Source organism: Oncorhynchus tshawytscha, linkage group LG07, assembly GCF_018296145.1.
Source record: "Oncorhynchus tshawytscha isolate Ot180627B linkage group LG07, Otsh_v2.0, whole genome shotgun sequence".
Lineage (NCBI taxonomy): Eukaryota > Metazoa > Chordata > Actinopteri > Salmoniformes > Salmonidae > Oncorhynchus > Oncorhynchus tshawytscha.
In genome coordinates, this window is record NC_056435.1 from 68,358,324 (window position 1) to 68,375,465 (window position 17,142).

The 17,142-nt window shown below is 42.7% G+C and overlaps 1 protein-coding gene across 2 annotated transcripts in view; it reads right to left on the reverse strand.

Moving 5' to 3' along the window:
* Positions 1-7,236: 7,236 nt before the first annotated feature.
* Positions 7,237-17,142, reverse strand: part of pcbp4 (poly(rC) binding protein 4) — a 137,652-nt gene continuing 127,746 nt past the window's right edge. Inside the window, exons 13-14 of one of the 2 annotated variants that reach the window (XM_042324865.1) lie at positions 11,818-11,987; positions 7,237-10,484 (exon numbers count right to left, since the gene is read on the reverse strand). In XM_042324865.1, coding sequence (XP_042180799.1) covers positions 10,082-10,484; positions 11,818-11,987 — 573 coding nt within the window. In that variant the 3' untranslated portion in view covers positions 7,237-10,081. Of the gene's footprint in view, positions 10,485-10,548; positions 10,829-11,817; positions 11,988-17,142 lie in introns of those variants that run through there. The other variant, XM_042324866.1, reaches the window with a different exon arrangement.

Consider the following 17,142-nt stretch of genomic DNA (forward strand, 5'->3'; position numbering starts at 1 on the left):
AGGTCACATGTCAGTACACACAACCAGTAGGTCACATGTCAGTACACACAACCAGTAGGTCACATGTCAGTACATAACCACAACCAGTAGGTCACATGTCAGTACACACAACCAGTAGGTCACATGTCAGTACATACACACAACCAGTAGGTAACATGTCAGTACATACACACAACCAGTATGTCACATGTCAGTACATAACCACAACCAGTAGGTCACATGTCAGTACACACAACCAGTAGGTCACATGTCAGTACACACAACCAGTAGGTCTCATGTCAGTACATACACACAACCAGTAGGTCACATGTCAGTACATACACACAACCAGTAGGTCACATGTCAGGACATAAACACAACCAGTAGGTCACATGTCAGTACATAACCACAACCAGTAGGTCACATGTCAGTACACACAACCAGTAGGTCACATGTCAGTACATACACACAACCAGTAGGTAACATGTCAGTACATAACCACAACCAGTAGGTCACATGTCAGTACACACAACCAGTAGGTCACATGTCAGTACATACACACAACCAGTAGGTAACATGTCAGTACATACACACAACCAGTAGGTCACATGTCAGTACATAACCACAACCAGTAGGTCACATGTCAGTACACACAACCAGTAGGTCACATGTCAGTACACACAACCAGTAGGTCTCATGTCAGTACATACACACAACCAGTAGGTCACATGTCAGTACATACACACAACCAGTAGGTCACATGTCAGGACATAAACACAACCAGTAGGTCACATGTCAGTACATAACCACAACCAGTAGGTCACATGTCAGTACACACAAACAGTAGGTCACATGTCAGTACACACAACCAGTAGGTCACATGTCAGTACATAACCACAACCAGTAGGTCACATGTCAGTACACACAACCAGTAGGTCACATGTCAGTACATACACACAACCAGTAGGTCACATGTCAGTACATAAACACAACCAGTAGGTCACATGTCAGTACATACACACAACCAGTAGGTCACATGTCAGTACATATACACAACCAGTAGGTCACATGTCAGTACATACACACAACCAGTAGGTCACATGTCAGTACACACAACCAGTAGGTCACATGTCAGTACATAAACACAACCAGTAGGTCACATGTCAGTACATAAACACAACCAGTAGGTCACATGTCAGTACATACACACAACCAGTAGGTCACATGTCAGGACATAAACACAACCAGTAGGTCACATGTCAGTACATAACCACAACCAGTAGGTCACATGTCAGTACACACAACCAGTAGGTCACATGTCAGTACACACAACCAGTAGGTCACATGTCAGTACATAACCACAACCAGTAGGTCACATGTCAGTACACACAACCAGTAGGTCACATGTCAGTACATACACACAACCAGTAGGTAACATGTCAGTACATACACACAACCAGTAGGTCACATGTCAGTACATAACCACAACCAGTAGGTCACATGTCAGTACACACAACCAGTAGGTCACATGTCAGTACACACAACCAGTAGGTCTCATGTCAGTACATACACACAACCAGTAGGTCACATGTCAGTACATACACACAACCAGTAGGTCACATGTCAGGACATAAACAAAACCAGTAGGTCACATGTCAGTACATAACCACAACCAGTAGGTCACATGTCAGTACACACAACCAGTAGGTCACATGTCAGTACATAACCACAACCAGTAGGTCACATGTCAGTACACACAACCAGTAGGTCACATGTCAGTACATACACACAACCAGTAGGTAACATGTCAGTACATACACACAACCAGTAGGTCACATGTCAGTCCACACAACAAGTAGGTCACATTGGGAGGAGGCGTTTCTTTATTTGTTTTTTAAACCAGGTTAACTGTTCACATACTGTATATGAGATGGAAGGGAGTACCATGCAATCATGGCTCTGTATAATACTGTATGTTTCCTTGAATTTGTTCTGGACCTGGGGACTGTGAAAAGACCCCCTGTTGGCATGTCTGGTGGGGTAAGTGTGTGTATCAGTGCTGTGTGTAAGTTCACTATGCAAACAATTTGGGAATTTCCAACACAATTAATGTTTATTATAAAAACAAGAAGAGACACAGTCAGTCGTTCCCGAACTCTTAGCCTTGAGAGACGGGTTTTGCATAGTATCAATAGTAAGCCTATGATTACAATGAAGAGCAGGACGTGCCGCTCTGTTCTGGGCCCAGGGTGTCATTTGGGATACACACCATGCCTTTCTAGTGGTGGCAGGTGATGGCTAGGAACCAGCAGGATAAACACCCTGTATGGAGGCCTACACTGGGGTGGTAGGGTAGCCTAGTTTTTAGAGTGTTGGACTAGTAACCGGAATGTTGCAAGTTCAAACCCCCGAGCTGACAAGGTACAAATCTGTCGTTCTGCCCCTGAACAAGGCAGTTAACCCACTGTTCCTAGGCCATCATTGAAAATAAGAATTTGTTCTTAACTGACTTGCCTAGTTAAATAAAGTTCAAATAAAACCACTGAAGGGAGAGCTACTGTTAAACAGATGTTATTAGAGCTGGGGTACATATAAAACCTACAGTATATAAGACTTGGATAATTAAATGAAGTAATACCTGCATACCAACCGGTTGAACATGTCTTCTGCTTTTTTAAATTTTATAAATAAAATAACGTATTTTTAATCAGTTACAATGTTACAAGGTGTTGGCTGAAATCCAGTTAGCAGATCTGCATGTTTTGGCGATGTTGGAGGTGTAACTGTGGTATGAGCTGACGTATCGGTGAATGTTGGAGGTGTAACTGTGGTATGAGCTGACGTATCGGTGAATGTTGGAGGTGTAACTGAGCTGACGTATCGGTGAATGTTGGAGGTGTAACCGAGCTGACGTATCGGTGAATGTTGGAGGTGTAACTGAGCTGACGTATCGGTGAATGTTGGAGGTGTAACTGAGCTGACATATCGGTGAATGTTGTAGGTGTAACTGAGCTGATTTATCGGTGAATGTTGGAGGTGTAACTGAGCTGACGTATCGGTGAATGTTGGAGGTGTAACTGAGCTGACGTATCGGTGAATGTTGGAGGTGTAACTGAGCTGATGTATCGGTGAATGTTGGAGGTGTAACTGAGCTGACGTATCGGTGAATGTTGGAGGTGTAACTGAGCTGACATATCGGTGAATGTTGTAGGTGTAACTGAGCTGATTTATCGGTGAATGTTGGAGGTGTAACTGAGCTGACGTATCAGTGAATGTTGGAGGTGTAACTGAGCTGACGTATCGGTGAATGTTGGAGGTGAAACTGAGCTGACGTATCAGTGATTGTTGGAGGTGTAACTGAGCTGACGTATCGGTGAATGTTGGAGGTGTAACTGTGGTATGAGCTGACGTATCAGTGATTGTTGGAGGTGTAACTGAGCTGACGTATCGGTGAATGTTGGAGGTGTAACTGAGCTGACGTATCGGTGAATGTTGGAGGTGTAACTGAGCTGACGTATCGGTGAATGTTGGAGGTGTAACTGTGGTATGAGCTGACGTATCGGTGAATGTTGGAGGTGTAACTGAGCTGACGTATCGGTGAATGTTGGAGGTGTAACTGAGCTGACGTATCGGTGAATGTTGGAGGTGTAACTGAGCTGACGTATCGGTGAATGTTGGAGGTGTAACTGAGCTGACGTATCGGTGAATGTTGGAGGTGTAACTGAGCTGACGTATCGGTGAATGTTGGAGGTGTAACTGAGCTGATGTATCGGTGAATGTTGGAGGTGTAACTGAGCTGACGTATCGGTGAATGTTGGAGGTGTAACTGAGCTGACATATCGGTGAATGTTGTAGGTGTAACTGAGCTGATTTATCGGTGAATGTTGGAGGTGTAACTGAGCTGACGTATCAGTGAATGTTGGAGGTGTAACTGAGCTGACGTATCGGTGAATGTTGGAGGTGAAACTGAGCTGACGTATCAGTGATTGTTGGAGGTGTAACTGAGCTGACGTATCGGTGAATGTTGGAGGTGTAACTGTGGTATGAGCTGACGTATCAGTGATTGTTGGAGGTGTAACTGAGCTGACGTATCGGTGAATGTTGGAGGTGTAACTGAGCTGACGTATCGGTGAATGTTGGAGGTGTAACTGAGCTGACGTATCGGTGAATGTTGGAGGTGTAACTGTGGTATGAGCTGACGTATCGGTGAATGTTGGAGGTGTAACTGAGCTGACGTATCGGTGAATGTTGGAGGTGTAACTGAGCTGACGTATCGGTGAATGTTGGAGGTGTAACTGAGCTGACGTATCGGTGAATGTTGGAGGTGTAACTGAGCTGACGTATCGGTGAATGTTGGAGGTGTAACTGAGCTGACGTATCGGTGAATGTTGGAGGTGTAACTGAGCTGATGTATCGGTGAATGTTGGAGGTGTAACTGAGCTGACGTATCGGTGAATGTTGGAGGTGTAACTGAGCTGACGTATCGGTGAATGTTGGAGGTGTAACTGTGGTATGAGCTGACGTATCGGTGAATGTTGGAGGTGTAACTGAGCTGACGTATCGGTGAATGTTGGAGGTGTAACTGAGCTGACGTATCGGTGAATGTTGGAGGTGTAACTGAGCTGACGTATCGGTGATTGTTGGAGGTGTAACTGAGCTGACGTATCGGTGAATGTTGGAGGTGTAACTGTGGTATGAGCTGACGTATCGGTGATTGTTGGAGGTGTAACTGAGCTGACGTATCGGTGAATGTTGGAGGTGTAACTGAGCTGACGTATCGGTGAATGTTGGAGGTGTAACTGAGCTGACGTATCGGTGAATGTTGGAGGTGTAACTGAGCTGACGTATCGGTGATTGTTGGAGGTGTAACTGAGCTGACGTATCGGTGAATGTTGGAGGTGTAACTGTGGTATGAGCTGACGTATCGGTGAATGTTGGAGGTGTAACTGAGCTGACGTATCGGTGATTGTTGGAGGTGTAACTGAGCTGACGTATCGGTGAATGTTGGAGGTGTAACTGTGGTATGAGCTGACGTATCGGTGATTGTTGGAGGTGTAACTGAGCTGACGTATCGGTGAATGTTGGAGGTGTAACTGAGCTGACGTATCGGTGAATGTTGGAGGTGTAACTGAGCTGACGTATCGGTGAATGTTGGAGGTGTAACTGAGCTGACGTATCGGTGATTGTTGGAGGTGTAACTGAGCTGACGTATCGGTGAATGTTGGAGGTGTAACTGTGGTATGAGCTGACGTATCGGTGATTGTTGGAGGTGTAACTGAGCTGACGTATCGGTGAATGTTGGAGGTGTAACTGAGCTGACGTATCGGTGATTGTTGGAGGTGTAACTGAGCTGACGTATCGGTGAATGTTGGAGGTGTAACTGTGGTATGAGCTGACGTATCGGTGATTGTTGGAGGTGTAACTGAGCTGACGTATCGGTGAATGTTGGAGGTGTAACTGAGCTGACGTATCGGTGAATGTTGGAGGTGTAACTGAGCTGACGTATCGGTGAATGTTGGAGGTGTAACTGAGCTGACGTATCGGTGAATGTTGGAGGTGTAACTGAGCTGACGTATCGGTGAATGTTGGAGGTGTAACTGAGCTGACGTATCGGTGAATGTTGGAGGTGTAACTGAGCTGACGTATCGGTGAATGTTGGAGGTGTAACTGAGCTGACGTATCGGTGAATGTTGGAGGTGTAACTGAGCTGACGTATCGGTGAATGTTGGAGGTGTAACTGAGCTGACGTATCGGTGAATGTTGGAGGTGTAACTGAGCTGACGTATCGGTGAATGTTGGAGGTGTAACTGAGCTGACGTATCGGTGAATGTTGGAGGTGTAACTGAGCTGACGTATCGGTGAATGTTGGAGGTGTAACTGAGCTGACCTATCGGTGAATGTTGGAGGTGTAACTGAGCTGACCTATCGGTGAATGTTGGAGGTGTAACTGAGCTGACGTATCGGTGAATGTTGGAGGTGTAACTGAGCTGACGTATCGGTGAATGTTGGAGGTGTAACTGAGCTGACGTATCGGTGAATGTTGGAGGTGTAACTGAGCTGATGTATCGGTGAATGTTGGAGGTGTAACTGAGCTGACGTATCGGTGAATGTTGGAGGTGTAACTGAGCTGATGTATCGGTGAATGTTGGAGGTGTAACTGAGCTGACGTATCGGTGAATGTTGGAGGTGTAACTGAGCTGACGTATCGGTGAATGTTGGAGGTGTATCTGAGCTGACGTATCGGTGAATGTTGGAGGTGTAACTGAGCTGACGTATCGGTGAATGTTGGAGGTGTAACTGAGCTGACGTATCGGTGAATGTTGGAGGTGTATCTGAGCTGACGTATCGGTGATTAGCTGCTCCCGTCTGCCACAAATCACTTTCTTTATTCATTATTTATTATCCCTACTGTGTTATAAGTTCAAAACAAAAGTGTAGGCTCTATTGATGTTAGAAATAATGATTCTCAAATGTCAAACCATTGATGTGAGGCTAATGCCTGTTTTCATGTTATTTTGGATGGGGGGGATTTATGCCCATCAGTCTAATCTGAGTGTTTGAACTTGTAACGTGTTGCGGCTGCATGAACATGTCAACGAGGCTGCATGAACATGTCAACGAGGCTGCATGAACATGTCAACGAGGCTGCATGAACATGTCAACGAGGCTGCATGAACATGTCAACGAGGCTGCATGAACATGTCAACGAGGCTGCATGAACATGTCAACGAGGCTGCATGAACATGTCAACGAGGCTGCATGAACATGTCAACGAGGCTGCATGAACATGTCAACGAGGCTGCATGAACATGTCAACGAGGCTGCATGAACATGTCAACGAGGCTGCATGAACATGTCAACGAGGCTGCATGAACATGTCAACGAGGCTGCATGAACATGTTAACGAGGCTGCATGAACATGTTAACGAGGCTGCATGAACATGTTAACGCGGCTGCATGAGATTTCACAGACTATCGTGGGGTTTCATTGTATCCAATGGCAAGATAACGGAACGAGACGCTTGTGGATTTGACAGCTCTAACACGAGCCGTAACGCAATTCCACCTCCGACACCAACAAAACAACACTATGTGGGATATCAATCTGACTGAATCTAGTCATTTTTCAATTTAAATACATTTGAATTGAACAGACATCGTAGACTTGTGCTCGTTCATGTGTTAGGTACTTAAGCTACAGTTTCTGGGCTTAATACAAAATGCTTAGAGAGGAAAAAGGAGACTGGTAGAACGAAGTAGATGCATATGGTTTTGTTTATTAGATGTATAGAAAGAAACAACAGAGGAAAACTGCACGTGGATTCAAACAACAGAACTTTTCCTGTGAGGATTTAAGCAAAAAAAAAAAAAAAAGACATTGCAAGAAGTGTGACGGTGTCTAATGAATAGAATATGTTGCTATCTATTCTGCCACGACAACAGAAACGCTCTTGTTTAAGTGCAATATTGTATTGTTTCGTGTCCTTTTGATTGGGTTATGGTCATGTGCATATTGTGTATTAAAGGGAAGGGAAAGGGGGGGTACCTAGTCAGTTGTACAACTGAATGCCTTCAACTGAAATGTGTCTTCCGCATTAGAAAGAGTTGGAATGAGAGCATTGCTTTTATATAGTCATCCTTATGGTTAAAAAAACCCCGAGCCAAAACAAATGCCGCATTGCTGATCCTAGGGTCGCAAAATTCTTGTAACTTTCTCCAAAATTCCCAGGTTTTCCAGAAATCCTGGTTGGAGGTTTCCTGATGATTTCCTGATGATTTCCTTCTGATTCTGGGAATCTTCAAAACGGAATTTCTAGAAAACCAACGGGTGGAGTTACCAGATTGTTGCGTCCCGAGCTAATCCCCCTGTATCCTCTCCAAAACGTTCCTATCAGTCACTATTGTCTCAGTGATACTACGAGCTACGCAGAACAACACATATATTTTGCTGAACCATCAAGAGATGTTTTGCATAGACATCAATTCAAATTGAACTCATGCAAATGGGCTACAGAGAACAGAAAACACACACGGTGGACGGAGGTTTTGACCACAACGTTCAGTGGGGTGTCTGCATCCCGAAAAAGGCACCCTTGCCAACACAGTGCACTATATGTCAAGCGAGTGTAGTGAAAAGTAGTGCACAGTACAGGGAAGAAGGCAGCTTTTCAGACAGACTATGAATGAGCGATTTACTAGTAAGTGAACGCAGTAAATACCCTACAACTTACATCGTTTCGGTGTTTTTATAAAAATAAGTGAGTTCATATTTTACGGCATATTTATAAAAACTCAACACAAAACGTCTCTAATGCAATAATACCCCAGTAAGATAGAGTTATAATGTATTACAGTGGTAGTAGTAGTAGTAGTAGTAGTATATATGTTGTCCTGTCTGTCTCTATTGGTCTGTAGGCTACAGCAGATGCACTCCTTCACTTCAGTATTGCTTGTCTTTCATACTGCTTGTGGTTATTTAGGTCTATAGAGTCTGTCAACACAAAGACCCAGCCCAATGTGTGTTTTAACCTGTGTGTGTGTGTGTCTGTGTGTGTGTGTGTGCGCGCGCTTGTGTGTGTGTGTGTGTGTGGCCGAGCTAACATGCAGAATTAGTCAAGAATAGCTAGTAAGTGCCATATTAGTTTGACAGCCGGGGTGAGAAAAACATCCTCATCCCTCATCACTCATCCCAAGAGGGCTTTAGGTGTATAAATCCCAGTAGGACAGTTGGAAATACATGTACCCTGCTTTTAGCGTGTTAAATTATTCATTATATTGACATATAAGATGTGGAAAAACACTTTCTCTCTATTCAACAGAAACCTAACGTTGCTAAAAAAAAACTTTGCTTTAGTAGGAGACAGACAGGAAGAAAGGCCTTCTTTAGTCAAAAGAGACAGGAAGGAAGAGAAGTATTAGTAGTTTTGGTAGTAGTACCTGGAGCCATTTTCCTCCTAAAAAAACTAACATTTTATTGTAAAAGTAATACTCATCATAATAAATAAAATAAATTAAACAACACATTTCTAACAAAATGTGACAAAAAACATGACAAAAATAACACTAAAAGAGAGGTCTGAAGTCATTTTTAAAAACGTTTTTTTTTTTTTTTTTTTTTTTAACATCGTTCTTCAAATACAAAAAAAAACTTGGAGTTGTATAAAGGAAGGAACACACATCATTGTATAAAAGCTGATACAGGAACATACAGTCGAGCATCAGTCACCAGTGTTTAAATGTATAAACTCGTTGCGGGAATATTTCAGTAGAAGTCAATAATAAATAAAAGCAGTAGAGTAGAATGAAAGGACGGTGAGAGGAGGATAAAAGTGAAGGAAATAATAGTCTGTGGCTGCATCTCAAACAGAACCCTTTCCCATATACAATACACTACTTTTGATCAGAACCCTGGTGGGGCCTAGAACCCTGGAGCACCATTAGTTCTGGTCAACAGAACTGCACTATACAGGTGAGATGGGTTCCATCTGAGATGGGTTCCATCTGAGATGGGTTCCATTTGAGATGGGTTCCATTTGAGATGGGTTCCATTTGAGATGGGTTCCATCTGAGATGGGTTCCATTTGAGATGGGTTCCATTTGAGACGGTTTCCATCTGAGACGGGTTCCATCTGAGACGGGTTCCATTTGAGATGGGTTCCATTTGAGACGGTTTCCATCTGAGACGGGTTCCATCTGAGACGGGTTCCATTTGAGATGGGTTCCATTTGAGATGGGTTCCATCTGAGATGGGTTCCATCTGAGATGGGTTCCATCTGAGATGGGTTCCATTTGAGATGGGTTCCATTTGAGATGGGTTCCATTTGAGATACAGACTATGGCTTGATAGGCTTCCTTGGCCTGACAACATAAATATAGCTTTCTATACGAACTAATCCAAAGTTCCTCTTAGTGTATTGAAGGTAAGGGCTAAAGTCTCTAGAATGTACTACACAACTAGGAGAGAGAAGAGAATGGAGGAATATAACAACAACAACAAAAACAGACCTTCCTTCCATTCTTCCCCGCTTTCTGTCTTGTCTCAGGGACAGAAGTGAGAGCTGGAGAGAAGGATGGAGTGATGGCGGGATGGAGACGGACGTCATCAGTATGGCGCAAACTTCTGTCTCTCCGGTTTCTTCCCGATCCCGTTGGCCGAGGAGATCTTCGCTGTGTAGGAGATCTGGGCCTGGGCATGGGCCCCAGCGGCGGCGGCTGCATTGGCGGCAGGGTTGGATAAAGCCAGGAAGGGTACAGATTGGATGGATTTCATGGATTGCATTCCAAGGAGGCTGGAGAGGGGGAGGGCCCCATAGGGGTGGGTGCCCATCATGGGGACTGCAGCGTGGGGGTGGGGGTGGGACATGCCAGGGCAGCCCATGGCAGCCAGGGTGGCAGCAGCCACAGCTGAAGACTGGGCTGGGGAGGGCGGTTGGCTGTAGGCCATGGTGAGGTCAGCAGGGGTCGACATGGAGGAAGACTGGGCGGTGGATTTGGCGGTCTCTAAACTGCACAAGGTGATAGGAGGAGGAGGATAGGAGGTGGAGGAAGAGGGGGGAGGGGGTTGGAGGTGTAGGGAGGGAAGGAGGGTGGAGGGAAGGACAAGGGAAGGGGGAAGGAGGGAGTAACGGATGGAAAAGGATTAGAAGGTTAAAGAAATAAAAGACATGTTAAAAAAAGAGAAATTGAGTGAAATTAAAGAAATCAAATCAAAAGGAGATTAAAAATCTAAATGATAAAAGAGGTGTGTATTTCTGGAGGTTGTAACAGATTATTTTAGGGGGGGGAGGATCTTTCTGGCTGTCATGGAAGGAGTGGGTGCTATAAGTCAGGGTGATGGCTTGGGTAAGGGCTTGGGTAAGGGAAACACAAATAAGTTCAAAGTTCATTAGGGTTTTCCTTATTCTGTAAAGGATCAAAGATACATATTGTATTTGTCAATATATAAATATATAAATACATATATATTTCATATTGTATTTGTATTGTCTGTAATAATACTACAATGTGTATGCAGCGTGTAATACAGTATAATATACCGTGTTTAATGTCTAATGCAGAATGACTACAGTGTGTTTTTTAGGGTAGAATTAATGATTGGAATATTCATCTGGCTACACAGTCAAATCTTTGTTCTTTGTAGAAATGGGGTATGTTCAAAATTCAGTCACTTTCAACTATCTGATACAACACTTGGCAACAGAGAGGGTGAGCGAACGATGTAGTCTGACATCTCTTCTGATTGGAGGGGAGAGGTCCTTCCCGAGAGCAGTCACACAACATGAATAATCGTCACAAGATAAAAGACTTGATTTTAATCAGCAGTTTTAGTACATACTTCAAAATGTGTTGCTAGTTTTCTTATAGGACGAGCTGTTGAAAATGAATGTGTCAACGTTATGTTATAACAAGATTAAACAAATCTGTAACCTGTGGAGGTAGATAAAAGTTAAGACTGTCTTTGAAGCAGTAAAATGTCCCCCTGGGATCATGAGTAGGGCCTGACGAGGGTCATGTTCATTAGGCACTGAACTGAAGAAAACGGACTGAAACAAGGAGGGACTACCTGGACTTGTCCAATAAGAAAGGTCTATATTCATTTTCCGTTGCAAAACATATTGGAACATTTTCTTCTGTTTTGTACCTTACTGAACACAGCCCAGGTAAACCCTGAGTGGGGCCAGAGTTAATATATAACAATACATATCATAATACAGTATATGCCATTCAGGGGACACATTAATCCAAAGTGATTTACAGTCATGAGTACATACATTTGACGAAACCATGGTGTTAGAAGCTCCACCAACTGAGCTACAGAGGACCAGAACTTTGTCTTACCAGGAGGTGATGAGGTATTGGGCCAGGTTGATAGAGATGGGTGTCCCTGTGATGGTGACGGCTCTATCACTGGTGCTGTCCAGCTGGCTACCGATCTTTATCTGAGCCCCTGACACCTGGCGGATCTCATTGATCTTGGTGCCCTGACGCCCGATGATGGAGCCGATGAGCTTGGGGCAGAAAGACGGGTCCCGTTAGGACGAAAGGGGAGAGGCGTGTGTGTGTGTGTGTGTGTGTGTGTGTGAGAGTGTGTGTGTGTGTGTTTGTGTGTGTGTGTGTGTGTGTGTGTGTGTGTGTGTTGTGTGTGTGTAATCTTGGTGCCCTGACGACCGATGATGGGGCCGACAATGAGTCTTGGGGCAGTGAAATGTGAATCGGTGTCCCAATGTGACTTCAGTGACTTCAATGAAAGGGTGACTTCAATGTGAGTGAATCGTGTGTGTGTGTGTGTGTGTGTGTGTGTGTGTGAGTGTGTTTGTGTGTGTTAATCTTGGTGCCCTGACGACCGATGATGGAGCCGATGAGCTTCAATGTGACTTCAATGGGACTTCAATGTGACAGAAATGTGACTTCAATGACGGGTCCCTTCAATGTTAGGACTTCAATGAAAATGGACTTCAATATGACTTCAATGTGAGAGACTTCAATATGCGTGTGTGTGTGTGTGTGTGTGTGACTTCAATGAGAGTGTGTGTGTGTGTGTTTGTGTGTGTGTGTGTGTGACTTCAATATGACTGTGTGTGACTTCAATGTGTGTTTGACTGACTGTGTTAATCTTGGTGCCCTGACGACCGATGATGGGGCTAACGAGTTAAAGGAGGAACGTGAAGGTGACCATGACAATCAATTTACTGTTGATAATACTAAATGTCCAGGGCTCACTTAAAAAACAGAGATGTAAATCGCAATGTGACTTCAATGTGAATCGCAATGTGACTTCAATGTGAATCGCAATGTGACTTCAATGTGACTTCAATGTGACTTCAATGTGAATCGCAATGTGACTTCAATGTGACTTCAATGTGACTTCAATATGACTTCAATGTGACTCACAATGTGACTTCAATGTGACTTCAATGTGACTTCAATATGACTTCAATGTGACTCACAATGTGACTTCAATGTGACTTCAATGTGACTTCAATGTGACTTCAATGTGACTTCAATGTGACTTCAATGTGACAATGTGACTTCAATGTGACTTCAATGTGACTTCAATATGACTTCAATGTGACTTCAATGTGACAATGTGACTTGCAATGTGACTTCAATGTGACTTCAATGTGACTTCAATATGACTTCAATGTGACTCACAATGTGACTTCAATGTGACTTCAATGTGACTTCAATATGACTTCAATGTGACTCACAATGTGACTCACAATGTGACTTCAATGTGACTTCCCAGAATAAAAGATACATCCAATATAAATATATAAAGGTTTGTGTATCTTGGAGGAAAAAAACAACATTGTCTTGAGTTTTATAAACAAACATACACTCGCTCTAAGCTCATCGCTTGTGTCTCAGAGCCTAACTCATCTACTAGTAGAAAAGCCAATAACAGCCCAAATCAGGGGTCAGACTTTCCACTAGATGTTGGAACTTTGCTGCTATAACAGCCTCCTCTCTTCTGGGAAGACTTTCCACTAGATGTTGGAACATTGCTGCTATAACAGCCTCCTCTCTTCTGGGAAGACTTTCCACTAGATGTTGGAACATTGCTGCTATAACAGCCTCCTCTCTTCTGGGAAGACTTTCCACTAGATGTTGGAACATTGCTGCTATAACAGCCTCCTCTCTTCTGGGAAGACTTTCCACTAGATGTTGGAACATTGCCGCGGGGACTTATTTCCATTCAGTCACAAGAGCATTAGTGAGGTCGGACACTGATGTTGGGCGATTAGGCCTGACTCGCAGTCGGTGTTCCAATTCATCCGAAAGGTGTTTGATGGGTTTGAGATCAGGGCTCTATGCAGGCCAGTCAAGTTCTTCCACACCCATCTCAACAAACCATTTATGTATGGACCTCGCTTTGTGCTTGGGGACATTGTCATGCTGAAACAGGAAAGGGCCTCCCACAAACTGTTGCTACAAAGTTGGAAGCACAGAATCATCTAGAATGTCATTGTAGCTGTAGTGTTAAGATTTCCCTTCACTGGACCTAAGGGCCCTGAATCATGATAAACAGCCCCAGACCATTATTCCTCCTCCACCAAACTTTACAGTTGGCACTATGCATTGGGACAGGTAGCGTTTACCTGGCATCCGCCAAACCCAGATTCATCTGTCAGACTGCCAGATGGTGAAGCGTGATTCATCACTCCAGAGAACGCGTTTCCACTGCTCCAGAATGGCGGGAAGCTTTACACCCCTCCAGCCGACGCTTGGAATTATGCATGGTGATCTTAGGCTTGTGTGCGGCCACGGAAACCCATTTCATGAAGCTCCCGCTGAACAGTTCTGGTGCTGACGTTGCTACCAGAGGCAGTTTGGAACTCGGTAGTGAGTGTTGCAACCGAGGACAGACGATGTTTACGTGCTACCCGTTCTGTGAGCTTGTGTGGCCTACCACTGAGCCGTTATTGATCCTAGATCCGTTTCCACTTCACAGTACTTACAGTTGACCGGGGCAGCTCTAGCAAGGCAGACATTGGACGAACTGACTTGTTTTCAAGGTGACATCCTATGACGTTGCCATGTTGAAAGTCACATCTCTTCAGTGAGGCCCATTCTACTGCCAATGTTTGTCTATGGAGATTGCATGGCTGTGTGATCAATTTTATACTACATGTCAGCAACGGGTTTGGCTGTGGTTTTCCATCACCACTAATCTGAAGGTGTGTCCACATACTTTTGTATATATAGTGTAGCTAAACGGACTACCGTTTTGTTTGGACTCGTCACTTTATTTCTAGTTACAGTGAGCTCCAAAGTATTGGGCACAGTGACACATTTTGGTTTGTTTTGGCTCTGTTCTCCAGCACTTTGTTTTTGAAATGATACAATGACTATGAGGTTAAAGTGCAGACTGTCAGTTTTATTTTGAGAGTATTTTCATCCATATTGGGTAAACCGTTTTAGCCATTACAACACTTTCTGTACATAGCCCCCCCCCCATTTAAGGTACTACAAGTATTGGAACAAATTCACTTATATGTGGATTAAAGTAGTAATAACTTAAGTATTTGGTTCCATATTCCTAGCACGCAATAATTACATCAAGCTCGTGACAAACTTGTTGAATGGCTGTGCTGTTTGTTTTGGTTTTAGATTATTTTGTGCCCAATAGTAATGAATGGTAAATCATGTATTTTGTCATTTTGGAGTCACTTTTATTGTAAATTAGAATATAATATGTTTCTAAACACTGAATGTGGATGCTATCATGGTTACAGATAGTCCTGAATGAATCCTGAATAATGATGAATGGGAAAGTTACAAACTCACAAATATCATACCCTCAAGACATGCTAACCTCTCACCATTACAATAACAGGGGAGGTTAGCATTTTATATCATACCCTCAAGACATGCTAACCTCTCACCATTACAATAACAGGGGAGGTTAGCATTTTATATCATACCCTCAAGACATGCTAACCTCTCACCATTACAATAACAGGGGAGGTTAGCATTTTATATCATACCTCCAAGACATGCTAAACTCTCACCATTACAATAACAGAGTAGGTTAGCATTTTATATCATACCCCAAAGACATGCTAACCTCTCACCATTACGATAACAGAGTAGGTTAGCATTTTATATCATACCCTCAAGACATGCTAACCTCTCACCATTACAATAACAGAGTAGGTTAGCATTTTATATCATACCCTCAAGACATGCTAACCTCTCACCATTACAATAACAGAGTAGGTTAGCATTTTATATCATACCCTCAAGACATGCTAACCTCTCACCATTACAATAACAGGGGAGGTTAGCATTTTATATCATACCCCAAAGACATGCTAACCTCTCACCATTACAATAACAGAGTAGGTTAGCATTTTATATCATACCCTCAAGACATGCTAACCTCTCACCATTACAATAACAGAGTAGGTTAGCATTTTATATCATACCTCCAAGACATGCTAAACTCTCACCATTACAATAACAGAGTAGGTTAGCATTTTATATCATACCCCAAAGACATGCTAACCTCTCACCATTACGATAACAGAGTAGGTTAGCATTTTATATCATACCCTCAAGACATGCTAACCTCTCACCATTACAATAACAGGGGAGGTTAGCATTTTGAGGATTGGTATGATATTTATGCCTCTGTAACTTTCTCTTTATGATGGATAAGGGATCATGGGAAACAGATAATGGGTAAGGTAGAATGGATAAGAAATAATGGATGAGGGAGAATGGATAATGTTTATGGATAAGGAGTAATACATTAAGGATAAGATATAACAGATAATGGATAAGGATAATTAATAATAAATAAGGGATGAGGGATAATGAATATTGGATAAGAGATAATGAATAGGGAGAATGGATAAGGATAATTAATAATAAATAAGGGAAGAGGGATAATGAATATTGGATAAGAGATAATGAATATGGAGAATGGATAAGGATAATTAATAATAAATAAGGGATGAGGGATAATGAATATTGGATAAGAGATAATGAATATGGAGAATGGATAAGGATAATTAATAATAAATAAGGGATGAGGGATAATGAATATTGGATAAGAGATAATGAATATGGAGAATGGATAAGGATAATTAATAATAAATAAGGGATGAGGGATAATGAATATTGGATAAGAGATAATGAATAGGGAGAATGGATAAGGATAATTAATAATAAATAAGGGATGAGGGATAATGAATATTGGATAAGAGATAATGAACAAGGGAGAATGGATAAGGATAATTAATAATAATTAAGGGGTAAGGGAGAATGGATATTGGATAAGAGATAACGAATAAAGGACAATGGATAAGGGACAATGAATAATAATAATGGATAATGAATAAGGGATAAGTGATAATGAATAATGGATAAGATATAATGTATAAGGGAGAATGGATCCATCACAGACAGAAAAACCCAGTGTCAGAGATCAGGATCATACCTGGGTTCAGATACTGTTTGAAATATTTCAAACACTTGTACCTTTTTGGATCTAGTCTGTCTAGACTGGTTGAATCAACATTGTTTCCACGTCATTTCGATGAAATCAAATCAAATCAAATTTATTTATATAGCCCTTCGTACATCAGCTGATATCTCAAAGTGCTGTACAGAAACCCAGCCTAAAACCCCAAACAGCAAGCAATGCAGGTGTAGAAG